Source organism: Capra hircus, chromosome 22, assembly GCF_001704415.2.
Source record: "Capra hircus breed San Clemente chromosome 22, ASM170441v1, whole genome shotgun sequence".
Taxonomy (NCBI): Eukaryota; Metazoa; Chordata; class Mammalia; order Artiodactyla; family Bovidae; genus Capra; species Capra hircus.
In genome coordinates this window covers 59,348,117-59,361,609 of record NC_030829.1, presented here as the reverse complement: position 1 = coordinate 59,361,609, position 13,493 = coordinate 59,348,117, and the positions used below count along the sequence as shown (strand labels likewise).

At 60.3% G+C, this 13,493-nt stretch overlaps 1 protein-coding gene across 3 annotated transcripts in view; it reads left to right on the top strand.

Moving 5' to 3' along the window:
• The window catches only part of EEFSEC (eukaryotic elongation factor, selenocysteine-tRNA specific), a 112,984-nt gene that overhangs the window by 37,197 nt on the left and 62,294 nt on the right, over window positions 1-13,493 (top strand). For all 3 annotated transcript variants that reach the window (XM_018038244.1, XM_018038245.1, XM_018038243.1), the window contains exon 2: window positions 9,130-9,337. In XM_018038244.1, coding sequence (XP_017893733.1) covers window positions 9,150-9,337 — 188 coding nt within the window. In that variant the 5' untranslated portion in view covers window positions 9,130-9,149. The remainder of the gene's footprint in view (window positions 1-9,129; window positions 9,338-13,493) is intronic.

The window sequence follows — 13,493 nt, the reverse complement described above, 5'->3', positions numbered from 1 at the left end:
AGATCTGGCAACTCCAGGCCCGCATTCCTCTCTGGCCACGTGGGCTGGAGCTGGGGTTGGGGGGGCCTTTGAATTTGCCCACTGGCCCCACCTTGGGACAGGCGTTCATCCAGGGCTGGGGTCGGTGAGGCTCGGACCTCGGGTTCAGCACCTGCCACGCCAGGCTTGGAGTTCTGAGGTCTGCCTGTGGCCCTGTAGTTGACGGTGAGCCCGGTATGCAGGTGGGAGAGTGAGGCTCCGTGAGCAGGCCTCCCCGGGCAGGCAGGAAGGGTGCTGGGGGAGCCCTGTACCCCGACGTGTGGTGACCTGTGTCTGCAGGCCTTGCCCTCACTCCTGTCTGTGGGAAGGGGAGGCACAGCCCGAAACCCGGGGACGTTTCTGCTTTGGGATCACAGGCTGCGTCTTTAAGAGAAATTGTCCCTGGTGCCACTTGAGGAGGACGCAGGCCGAGGGGCCCTGGGCCAGGCGGGGCCAGCTCTGCCTGGGGCCCCACCTGCTGCGTGAGCCCCATGGTGCACTAAGCCCCCGCCGTGCACTGAGCCTCGGGTTTCTCTCGCAGTGATGGGCTGTAGGCGCGCCTGACCAGCCGCGCGCAGAGCCATGGTCCGTGCAGCCGCGCTGCAGTGATGAGGCTTTCAGGCTCGTCCCCACAGTGGGCCCCAGATTTGCAGAAGCTTAGTGGCCTAGAAAATCCCATGGACTGGTAGGCTGCAGTCCATGGGGTCGCTGAGGGTCGGACACGACTGAGCAGCTTCACTTCCACTTTTCACTTTCGTGCATTGGAGAAGGAAATGGCAACCCACTCGAGTGTTCTTGCCTGAGAAACCCCAAGGACGGGGGAGCCTGGTGGGCTGCCGTCTGTGGGGTCGCGCAGAGTCGGACACACCTGAAGCGCCTCAGCAGCAGCAGCAGCAGCCGTGAAGAGCACGGACTTAAAAGCAGCACTTGCCTGCGCACGCGTGGGTGCGGGAGGACCCGGGTCGGGGGCTCCGCGCCCCGAGGGCCCCGGGAGGCACACACCGCTCGCGGCTCAGTGGCCTGCGCCCATCGTGAAGATGAAGACACAGGCCTGCTGCTTGGCTGGTGAGCAGAGCCGAGGTGCAGACTCGTCGCTCGGGGCCTGGCCACGACCCCACCCCGATCCCAGCAAGCCCTGCGCATCCAGGGCCCAAGCAGTGAAGTCTCAGGAGCTGTCTGTCCCGGGGATCCTTTCGCTGCTGGCTGCTCAGCAGGTCCCGCGGGGAGCCGACCTGGCTCACCCTGCCATCTGGTGCCCGCGGACCACGTGGCCCAGCCTGCTAGCTGAGGCTGTCCGGCCCAGACGTCCCAGTGGCGAGGGTGCTGCCGGCTCACGTTCCCACGTCCAGCCTCGGTGTCTGTCCACACGGAGCTCTCCCACCCATATTTGGCAATTTGTCTCTCTCCCCCGCCCTTCTGAGGTGTCTGCCAAAATCCTGTATAATTCGTGTCATCTCCCGAGCTGTTACAGTATATGAGGGCAGGGGATAATTTAGTTATTTTTGAAAAAAGAGTCTTAGCAAAAGTCAAAAAGGAGGGGGGAGTTTTCATACTCACTGCATGAAACAGACAATATTTCCTGAAAGAGGAGATACGAACCTCAAAGAATTTAAAATAAAACATTCATTTTATTATTTTTTTTAAAGAAGGAAAAACGAGGGGGGAAAAAGTAGAATAGTCAGTCTTTTTATCCTAAGTACAGATGAAATTGATTAAACCTTAAAGACTGGCCTCCGCACACCCGGTTTATTAATTGAAGAATTTCCTCTTACCCAGAATGGGAAGTTCACATTAAACCGAGCTGGCCCCTGAGTGGCAGTGACACTTGAGAGCCGAGCGTTCTCCACAATCCTATTTTCTCTTCGGTGCGGGAGGAAATCCTAAAATGGTTACAGGGAGGAGGGGAGGGGGAGCAGAAACCCCGCATTTTAAGGAAGCCTTCTTTCATTTCCTTGTAAAGCATGAAATCAAATTACAGCTCATGGCTCACAATTATTTTATTTCTACATTTCAAATTCCATTTTCTGCTCCTTCTCGCTGCTCTTGAACAGAAGTCGTACTGTTATGCAAAGTCAGCTAAAACGATTACCCCAGGTAGGCGATGACACAGTAGCTGAGGGAAGCGAGCACGGCCAGGACTGCAGGCTCGTGGTGGCCCTGGAGCCTGGTGTCCCTCCGTCCCCTGCGTCCCTGCATCCCCTGCGTCCCTCCGTCCCCTGCGCCCCTGCGTTCCCTGCGTCCCCCCGTCCCCTGCGTCCCCGTCCCCGTCCGTCCCCGCGTCCCTCTGTCCCCCGCATCCCCCACATCCCTCCGTCTCCTGCGTCCCCGCGTCCCCTCGTCCCCTCCGTCCCTCCATCTCCTGCGTCCCCCACGTCCCCTCCCTGCCCTGCGCCCCTCTGTCCCCCGCATCCCCTGCGTTCCCTGCGTCCCCTCCGTCCCAGCACAGCAGGCCTGGGGCTCACAGCGTCGCCTCGAGTTGGGGCAGACTACTGGGCAGGGCCGTGTTTTGCTTTGTTGGTTAGCCTCCCTGTTAGCTGTTTTTCCTTGTGGCGGCTCTGGGTCTTTGTCGGCGTGCTCGGCTCTCTCTAGCTGCGGTGCGCGGGCTTCTCGCTGTGGAGCGCGGGTTCCCGACGTGCAGGTTCTCGGCGTGGAGCGCGGGCTCTCGGTGCGCGGGCTTCTCGCCGTGGAGCTCGGGCTCTCGCCGGGCAGCGCGGGCTCTGGGCGCGCGGACTCTGGGCGCGGGGCACGGGCTCTCGCCATGGGGCGCGGGCTCTCGCCGTGGGGCGCGGGCTCTCAGCCGTGCGGCGCGGGCTCTGGGCGCGCGGGCTTGAGTGCTTGTGGCGTGTGTAGTTAGTTGTCCTTCTGCACGTGGGGTCTTCCCGGAAGGAAAGAAAGTGAAGTTGCTCAGCCGCATTGGACTCTGCAACCCCATGGACTGTAGCCCACCAGGCTCCTCTGTTCATGGGATTCTCCAGGCAAAAATACTGGAGTGGGTTGCCATTTCCTTTTCCAGGGGATCTTCCGGACCCAGGGATCGAATCCGGGTCTCCCGCACTGCAAGCAGACGCTTTACCGTCTGAGCCACCAGGAATGCCCCAGACCAGAAATCAGACGTGTCCCTGGCGTTGCAGGGCAGATTCCTAACCACTGGACGACCAGGGGAGGCCAGTTAACTTCTGCTTACCGGGAGTTTAATGCATTTACTGTCGTGTAAAGTAAAAGTGAAGTCGCTCAGTCGTGTCCGACTCTGCGGCCCCATGGACTGTAGCCCACCAGGCTCCTCCGTCCCTGAGATTTTCCAGGCAAGAGTGCTGGAGTAGGGTGCCATTGCCTTCTCTAGGGGATCTTCCGGACCCAGGGACCGAATCCTGGTCTCCCGCACTGCAAGCAGATGCTTCACCCTCTGCCACCAGGGAAGTCATGTAAAGCTGTATTTAACATAAGTGCATTCAGTTCCAAAAAAAAGGACTCGCTTTAGACACACCTAAGTCCCCAATACTAGTGGCAGTGTCCATGGATGGGCCACCGGGTGACTCCAGACGCCCCCCGATGCAGGCTCGCCTGCTCTCCAGACCTCCCTCTGCGCCCCATCTTTATCAGCCCCGCCTCCAGAAGTTCTCTTAAAGGTCTACCCTTAAAGACTCTCTTAAAGAGGCTTTCATGCTTCCATTTAAGATCCCATTGGCCACATGGCCTGTCCTTCTGAACAGGGGCCAGCCCCAGTCCAGCTGTCTCTCCAACAGTCCTCTCCTGCCTGGACCCCAGAATCGGGTGGCCCCCGGCATCTCTCCCCCCGCCCCCACTGGACCCCAGAATCGGGTGGCCCCAGGTGTCTCTCCCCTCGCCCCCACTGGACCCCAGAATCAGGCAGCCCCGAGCGTCTCTCCCCACTACTCCTACTGGACCCCAGAATCGGGGCGGCCCCAGCGTCTCTCCCCTCGCCCCCACTGGACCCCAGAATCAGGCAGCCCCGAGCGTCTCTCCCCCTGTCCCCCACTGGACCCCAGAATCAGGCAGCCCCGAGCGTCTCTCCCCCTGTCCCCACTGGACCCCAGAATCAGGCAGCCCCGAGCGTCTCTCCCCCTGTCCCCACTGGACCCCAGAATCGGGTGGCCCCAGGTGTCTCTCCCCCTGCCCCCCCCCCCCCCCCCCCCCCCCCCCCCCCCCCCCCCCCCCCCCCCCCCACTGGACCCCAGAATCAGGGCAGCCCCGAGCGTCTCTCCCCCTGTCCCCACTGGACCCCAGAATCGGGGCGGCCCCAGGCGTCTCTCCCCTCGCCCCCACTGGACCCCAGAATCAGGGCGGCCCCGGGCGTCTCTCCCCTCGCCCCCACTGGACCCCAGAATCGGGTGGCCCCGAGCGTCTCTCCCCCTGCCCGCACTGGACCCCAGAATCAGGTGGCCCCAGGCGTCTCTCCCCCCTACCCCTACTGGACCCCAGAATCGGGGCGGCCCCGGGCATCTCTCCCCTCGCCCCCACTGGACGCCAGAATCGGGTGGCCCCGAGCGTCTCTTCCCTCCCCCGCCCCCGTCCCCACTGGACCTCAGAATTGGGCGGCCCGCCCCGCCCCGCCCCGCTGTGAGCCCTCTCCCCTGCCCAGCCCCTCCCTCCCACGCGCGGCTCACAGAGCGGGGCCTGGTTTTCCGTCTGTTCACAGCCTTCAGCATAGGCTCGAGCTGGGGCCGGGCTTAATCAGTCTGTGAGCCTGAGCTGGCAGACAGCGGCCTCCCCAGCCTCCCCTCGGTTGACCAGGAGTGCAGCCCCGATGCTGAGAGTCCGCTCCCTGCTGGCGTGCAGAGTGGCCTGAGTGCCTTGCCATGGCCGAGGGCTGCGAGGGGAGACTCGAGTTGTCCACCCTCTGCCCACCCGCCTCTGCTGCCTCCTGGGATCCTCGGGATGGGAGGGGAGACTGCCAGGCCCAGAAGGGCTGGTGCAGACGGGACCAGGACGCTCGGCTTCGTCCACGGCCTCCGTCCGGCACCGCACACTGCCTCCTCAGTAGGCACTTGGCTCGGCCAACGCCAGGGCCTTCTGAGGGGTCCCGAGGTCACAGCGGCTCGAGGGGCCCCGCTGGAAGCCGGGTCAGAGCCAGGAGCCACCCGCGCCCAGCACCAGCCCCCGGTCACTCTGTTTCTTCCCCACGCTTTGATCCGGGGACAGGAAGTGACATGACTGGCCCGTCTTGTCTTTCTCTAAATCCCCAGTATTTCCGCAGAATGAATCAAACAGTGTCTTTTCCGATTCCCATGAACCCAGGGTAGGAAGTCCCTCTGAGGCTGAGGGGCCAGAAGGAGCGAGTGGGTGGGAAGCGCCAGTCACAGCCTCGCCGCTCACAAGTGCCTCTCTGTGCCAGTCGGCCTATCAGCGCTCCCATCTGCTTCTGCAGACTGCAGAGTCCTTTAAAGGTTTGCGGAGCAATTAGAGCAGGGCCGGAGTCTCTCAGTGCTTCTAAAAATGACAATTTCCAATTCCATAGATTATATATCTTAATCGTTTCAGAAATAAAAGTAAAGAAAAACAAAGGTCAGCATTTACCAAGTTTTCTGTGAGAGGAAATTTTCCTCCTGGGACTAGAAGAGGGTCCATGTGTTTGGAGGGGGGGGAAGTTTTCAGTGGGAGAAACTGAATATAAAATGTTAACCGTTTTAGCAAAACCAGATCATTAACCCAAGTTTGAGTTTTAATCAAAAGCTATGGGCATCCTAAATAAGAAGTAATATTGAGTTTAAAACAAAGAAAAAACTTTAACTGGTGACGTTAAATATTCAAGAAGTGGTGTAGGTGCCCAGCAATCCGCAGTGTAAAACTGCAGTGGAAGCTGGCGTCCTGCCATCATCAGGAGCGTTTCCCAGCGCAGCGAGCGCCTCTGTGCTCGGGGAGCCTCCGGGGCAGTCGGTGGACGGCAGCGAGGTTGCAGAAGGTGCCTTGTGAGGGGCCGTGGGCAGCGCCTCAGTGGGAAGCACCTCAGGCGCGGGAACCCTAGGACGTGCGCTGCTGGGATGGTCCTTCCACGGCGGGCAAGGGAGAGGAGTCCTGGCCACGCGGAATGGTTCGGAGAGGCCCTTCACAGGGCCCCTGGTGAGTGCCAGCCCGTGGCCTGGAGCGCTGTGTGCCCTGCTGGGCAGGAGACCAGACTGTTTGAACCTGGCCTGCAAAGGGCTCTCCCCCCTGCACGCACACACACACACACGCACACATGCACACGCACACACGCACACACACACCCATCCTGCCCAGCGAGGGGCCACAGCAGTCCAACCAGCTCCTGTCAGTGACGCGCTGACCCTGTGTCCTGCAGACCCAGCATGCCGTTGGACCCACAGGAGCCCTGGAACGGCCGCCGGCCGCAGGGACAGACCCCCAGGGAAGGATGCTGCTCAGCCCACATGGACTGCCCACACTTGGCCCGAGGAGTGTTGGGTAGAATCTTTGGGAGTCGGCGGTTGTGGCCACCTTGGGCCTGCCTCCAACACGGCCGAGGAGCCGTCCTGCTGGGCCCATGGCTGCCAGTCGCCCCAGCCTGGCGTCTGTGCTAGCAGCCCGGCTCCTGACTGCACGTGCGCCTGTGAGTCCTGCCTGCTGCGTGCCAGCTCTGACCCTCAGCTCAGCCCCGCGAGGAGGAGACCCCCTTCTCACAGGCGGGAGGTGGAGGTCCGGGCACGGGACACTAAGAAGCAGAGCCAGGGCTCGAGCTCGCGGCTGTCCGAGTCCAAACGTCCACTCTTTCCATTGCCAGCTGCCTGCTGGCCAGGGCCTGCAGTCCTGAGTCTCTGGGCCCCTGGAGCGTCCTGAAGAGCAGGTGGGCAAGGCACCTCCGAGGAAGCCAAGAGGACCGGGAGCAGCGGCAAGCTGCCAGCGTCCTCGGGACGACCCGGGCGAGCACCGTCCCTGGGGGCGCGGGGCCGCTCACTCACCACCCGCTGAAGAGCCCGGGAGGACGACAGGGCCATGTCAGCAGAGGGGGAACAGGAGGAACAACAAAGCCAGCCGTGTCGGAGACGAGAGAAAAATAAACAGCCGAGGACAAGACAGCAGACAAAGAGAGGTGCTGGACCCCTGCCAAGAGGAGGAAGAGCTGGGAGCCGGCAGATGCCGGAGCCTCGCGACATGGCACCAGCGGGGCTGGGGGCAGGCCGCCAGGGGCGAGGGTGCCGCTGGGGGTGCGGGTGCCACCAGGGGCGCGGGTCCCGGCTGCAGGGTCCCGTGTGCTCCTCTCCTCTCCGAATCTCACTGTCCAGGTCTGCAAAGGAGAGAGAGCGTGTTACTGCGACTCGGGGACGATGGGTCGCCGTCCAGATAACACTCAAGTTAGGTCTCCACCTTCATATTAGGCCAGAATAACTTCCAAATGGGTCAGTTTGAAGCACAGACTTGTGAGCGTGTATGTGTACATGTTTGGCCGCGTCGAGTCCTGGCTGCGTCTTTGAGGTCTTGGTGGCTCTTCCGTTGCAGTGCGTGGCCCTTTGGCTGCGGCGCTCCGGCTCAGTGGCTCCGCGACCCGTGGGATCTTATTCCCCCGGCTAGGGACTGAACCCACGTTGCCCGCCTTGCCGGGTGGATTCTTAACCGCTGGACTGACAGTGAAGTCTCTGAAGCGTAGACATTTAAAGCTGTAAAAGGCCTGGAAGAAAACAGGAAAAAATACATGTAGTCTTAAAAGTAAAAAATACCTAGGCAACATGCAAAGCGCAGAAACAAAAGGGGAAAAGAGGAGAGACTGACCATTTCCGCATAAAAAGGAAACATTTCTGCATGGAAAGGAAAGATTCATAAAACCCAAAGGTGACTCAGGAGAGAGGCCTGGAATGCGCCTTCCCCACCCAGGATAGCTTCCCAGTGTTTACGGCGTCTCTTTAAATCAGCAACAAAGAGGAAACGGTGTCAGCCGGGCCCTTGCAGGTGCCCCCAGCCCCTCCTCTCGGCTCAGCAGCGTTAAACTGTCTTTAAATTGGCAACAGAGAGTAACAATCCAATCCGAAGGGGAAACAGTGTCCATCTGGGTCCCACCCTCCTCGAGGGGGAGGCCAGGCCAGCCCCAGGCAGCAGCCAGTGGCAGAGGTGCCAAGTGTCCCGGGGAAACAGGCAGGAAAGAAGGCGGGACGGTGTGGGAGGCGGGGGGCTGCAGCCCTGGTCTGGCTGCCAGTCGGGTCCCAGGGACGGGAGACCCAGAGCCCCGGCTCGCAGAGGCTGGGCAGGGGCCGGGGCAGAGACCCCACAGGGTGGTGGGGGTCCACGGCCCAGCTCGGAGGCTGGAGGCTGCGGGGCCGTCAGACAACAGGCAGGGCAGGGCCACGGAAGGCAAGCGGCTCGCTTTAGAGCTAGAGGCCCTCCGCGCCAGCATTAGGAAGAAGCAGCTTGAGGCTGTGTGGAGGTTCCGGTTTTCACCCGGTGGGTTGACAAAGTAACACTGCCTGCAGCCGAGGGGTGGCCGGGGAGCAAGCCCTCCAGCTGCCAGGTGCTGCGCAAACGGGCTCCTGGAGTCCCCAGCGGGCCTGCCCGGCTGCCCGTTTGGAGATGAGGAGACCCAGTTATAGAGCGGGAGGGGCCAGCGTTCCCGGTCAGGTGACCCCACCCAGCGCCACTCACCCCCTCAGCCGCCCCCCCCCCGACCTCGTCCCCTTCCCCTCTGACCTCGTCCTCCTCTCCCCTCTGACCTCGTCCCCTCCCCTCTGACCTCGTCCCCTCCCCTCTGACCTCGTCCTCTCTCCCCTCTGACCTCGTCCCCTCCCCTCTGACCTCGTCCTCTCTCCCCTCTGACCTCGTCCCCTCCCCTCTGACCTCGTCCTCTCTCCCCTCTGACCTCGTCCCTCTCCCCTCTCCCCTCTGACCTCGTCCCTCCCCTCTGACCTCGTCCTCTCTCTCCTCTGACCTCGTCCCCTCCCCCTCTGACCTCGTCCTCTCTCCCCTCTGACCTCGTCCCCTCCTCTCTCCTCCTCTGACCTCGTCCCCTCCCCCTCTGACCTCGTCCTCTCTCCCCTCTGACCTCGTCCCCTCCCCCTCTGACCTCGTCCTCTCTCCCCTCTGACCTCGTCCTCTCTCCCCTCTGACCTCATCCTCTCTGCCCTCTGACCTCGTCCCCTCTCCCCTCTGACCTTGTCCTCTCTCCCCCAGGGGCCCAGATCATCGATCTCATGATGCTGGTCATCGACGTAACCAAGGGGATGCAGACCCAGTCGGCCGAGTGCCTCGTGATCGGGCAGATCGCCTGCCGGAAGCTGATCGTGGTGCTGAACAAGACCGACCTCCTGCCCGAAGGGAAGAGACAGGCGGCGATCGACAGGATGGCCAAGAAGATGCAGAGGACCCTGGAGAACACCAAGTAGGCCTGCCGCCGGGGCGCCGGGGTGCTGGCTGGCGTCCGGGGTGGAGGCCGCCGTGCTTGTGCCAGAGGACGAGGAGCCAGGGTAGAGGCTTCCTGACGGGAGCGGCGGGTGGCTCCGTCAGCGCCCCGTTCAGGGACCCAGGCCGCCTGCGTCTTGCTGGCCCGCCGCTGCGGGTGTGTCCTGGGGGAGCGGTCAGAGCCGGGCACTGGCCCACGAGGGAGGGTCCAGGGATCACACGGCCTGAAAGAGCCCCAAGCCCCCCCGCCACCACAGGACCCTGTGGGTGAGGACCCAGCCCTGCCTGCTCACTGCCTGCTCAGCTGAGACCTGGTTATTGGAAGGGGGGCGGGTTTAGGTGGATGTGACCGTCACGGAGGCTTACGGAGTTGGATGGACAGACGGACAGGTGGATGGAGGGGTGATGGACAAAGGCTGGATCACAGGGCCCTCCGGAGTATTTCATGCCAAGGGGTTTACGATCCTGTCCTGGGGGAAGTGGGGAGTCGTTGACTTTTGTGCAGGGGAGTGCCTGAGAGAGGCAGGCTGTGGTGGGGAGGGTCCTGGAGACAGCGGAGAGCCCAGGGAGAGGGCAGCCGGGTGGCCTGAGCAGGGGCCCACGGCCTTGTCCCACGCCGGCTGCTGGTCTTCAGGGTCCGGGGGCAGGAGGGGTGGGGGACCGTGGGGCAGAAAGCGCCCTAGGTGCTCGGCGGCCACGGAGCATGGGTGTTCGTGCGCCCGGCTGTGTCCTCGGGCCCCCTCGCGGCCAGCGCCTTCTGGTCAGGATGGACCGGCGGCCACTGCCTGCCCCACAGCCCCCGACCCTGTCAAGCCTCAGCCCCTGCTCCTCCCGCCTGAGGGCGCACACAGTGGAGGTGGTTTTGTCTCCCCGTCACAAAGATGGATATGCTCTCCCCTCTACGAGGCTTTTCTCGGCTCTAACACCTGCAGCTCTCGCTCAGAATTCTCCGGTTGGTTAAATTAAAGCTTCAGCCCCGAGAATGGGCCAAATGTGTCATAAAAGATTTCCCAGCGCTGCCTTTTGTTAGCAAAATTCATCAATCCGATAAAATCGACACATTTAGATAAGTGTTGCATAAGAATTCAGACTTTGTTATTCCCAGCGGAAGTGGATGTGAGACTGTAAAAAGGAAGATAAAAAGTTACATCTTCTTCCTAGTGAGTTATTCGACCTCCCTGCCGTTCTATTTGCTTGCCAGAGAGGGGAGACCAGGTCCTTGGGACTCCTGTATAGCGTCCGCATCGTTTGCTGTAAACAAGACCTTCTGGGAAGTGCTTAGGATGCTGCTAGGGGTCAGTTAATACCAACCATTTAGATTAGGTACATTTAAGGAAAATTCTCACGTACACCTTTAAATCACCCTTCCTATTTTAATTTATTGGGTGAAGGTCAGTCACAGCCTTTGTTGCACATGCAGAGGAGACTGGCCTCTGGAGGGCCGCTGACACCTCAGCTCTCCTCACGCAGTGCCTGGAGGTGGGGAGGCCCGGGTGCGCCTGCCAGGGCAGCCGTCTCGCGGGAGGGTCTGAGCGGTACCTCCACGCAGCTGAGAGCCCCCTTCAGTCCTTTTCAGTGGCCGTAGCTGGTGAAGAGTCCGCCTGCAGCGCGGGAGACCTGGGTTCGATCCCTGGGTTGGGAAGATCCCCTGGAAGAGGGAACGGCTGCCCACTCCAGCGTTCTGGCCTGGAGAGTTCCACGGATAGTCCATGGGGTCGCAAAGAGTCGGACACGACTGAGCGACCGTCACTTTCCCCCTCCCTTTCCTTACGGCCCCTTGGTAGGCAGACCCTTTGTAACAGCTGCTTCAAACGTGAAGCAGCTTTCAGGCCAGAGAGAACGCTGGCCGGCCAACCTACGTAAGCATCAAAACCTAGAAAGTGGTAAAACCACGGTGCTTTATTTTTCCTATCCAAAGAGGAACTGAAAGAAACCTTGGAAAATAGAAGTTGTTACAGAAGGTGAAGCCCCCAAAAGATTTCCCAGAGCAGCGGCTGCTGATGTGATTCATCCCATTCCCTTCTTCTAACCACGCCCTGCATCACCGCACCGTCTTCCACGTTCAAAAGCACATTTGCGCTTTTATCCATGTGTAAACGCACTGTTGTGGTGTTGAACGCCTTCGCAGAGCTGGGCCCCGCCACCGCTGCCGGCAAGCCTTGTTCGTGGTCCCCGAAAGCCCTGTCCCCACTGACCGGCCACGGCTCCCCGCTGTCCCCCGGGCCCTGCTGGCCTGACCGGCCACGGCTCCCCGCTGTCCCCCGGGCCCTGCTGGCCTGACCGGCCACGGCTCCCCGCTCTCCCCCGGGCCCTGCTGGCCTCTGCTCTGCCTCTGTCTCTGGGATCTGACTGTTCTGGAACCTCATGGAAGTGGAAGCAGGCTGCATGTGGCCTTCTGCCTGCGCCGCTTCACTGAGCACAGGGCTCCAGGTCCGTCCACGCTGGGGCGTGTGTCAGACTCGCAGCCCTTTTTCCTCGGGGCTCGGGCCGTGTTTTGCGTATCCGTTCCTCTCCTGATGGACGCGCGTTGCCTTCTCTTGGCTGTGGGCAGTGATGCTGCCAGGACCGTGGGGCGTGAGCCTGGGGTGGGCCCGGCTCGCGTGGCGACACGCTCTCTCGGTGGCTCTCTGGGGGCCCCTGCTCCGCCTCCCGCGTGCTGCACGCGGCTCCAGGCTCCGCGGGCATCCTAGGAGGTGTGGCGTGGCGCCTCGCTGTGGCCTTGGCTCGCCTTCCCTGGTGGCTGCCGTGGAGACTCGTGTGTGTTGGCTGTTCTCTGTCTTCTTTGGAGAAATGGCCATCAGGTCCTGCGCCCGTTTTTTAATCAGGTGTTTTGTTCTCGAGCTGGAGGAGTTCTTTACGTGTTCTGAAGGCTAAGCCCACGCCAGACTTGTGAATGTTTCCTTCCGTTCTGTAGGCTGCCTTTTACTCGCTTGATAGTATTCCTCGACGCACAGAAGCTTTCAATTTTAATGAAACCCAATTTCCTTCTTGCTTTTTCTTTCTTGCCTGTGTTTCTGGTGTCATATCCATGAAATTGTTGCCACATTTGATGTCACGAACATTTTCCCCAATCTTCTTTTGCCTGAGAACTTTGTGTTAGTTCCTAAGCACAGGTCTTTCCTCCGTTGCTGGTCGTCTTTTCTGTATGGGCTGCATCAGAGGCTCACCTCCACCCCTCTGCAGACGTCCAGTGTTCCCGGCTGCATATGTTCCCCTTTTGTGCTTTTACGTGTGGGCTCCAGAGGCCCCTGTCTGTCCCGGCCAGCACTGCCCCACCTCAGTCCCCGCCCCTTTGTGGAAAGCTTGCCTCGGGAATCTAAGCCCTCCACCTTTCTGCTGCTGTTTCAAGACTGTTTTGACTTTGGGGTCTCCTCGCGATTCCCATCTGATTTTGAGGGTCTCCTTTTCCATTTCAGCACAGAATGGTGGTTAGAATTGTAACAGGGACTGCTTTGAATCTGGAGATGGTTTTAGGTAGAATGGACACCTTAACAGGAGTAAGTCTTCCAGTTCAGTGACACGAATGTCTTTCTCTTTATTTGGATCTTTACAAATGTCTTGTATCCAGGTTTTGTTGTTTTTGGTATACAAGCCTTTCCTGTCCTTGGTTAGCTTTATTCCTAAATAGTTCATTCTTTTAGGTGCTGTTATAAATGGAAGTGCTGTCTTAATTTCCACTTCAGATTGTTTTGACGAGTATATAGAAACACAGGTGATTTGTGTGTGTTGACCTCATGCCGTGCAACCTCGCTGAATTCAGCTCTCCCCATTTAAGCGCACAGCTGTGGTCCCAAGGTTTTCACCTTCCTGACTTGCGCTTCTGTTGCGTGACATTTTGTGGAGCAGGTCTTCATGTGGCCGTGACTCTGTGGCCGACCCTTGGGAAAGGCTTAAGTTTCCTTTCTTGTACATAAATAATCCCTGATGAGCGTCTCTGACCAGCACTCGGCTGTGTCCGCACTCAGTTTTTCCTCTGAAGAGAGCACCGGGTCACGGGGCGGGAGCCCTTCCGAGCCCTTTGCGCATCTCTGGGCGCTCTGACGTTTCTCGCAGGCGAACTCTAGCGTCTAATTTAAAGACAGATTTGAAAACTCTAAGGTAGAATGTTGCTTCACTCTCGTTACGATGATGCGCGG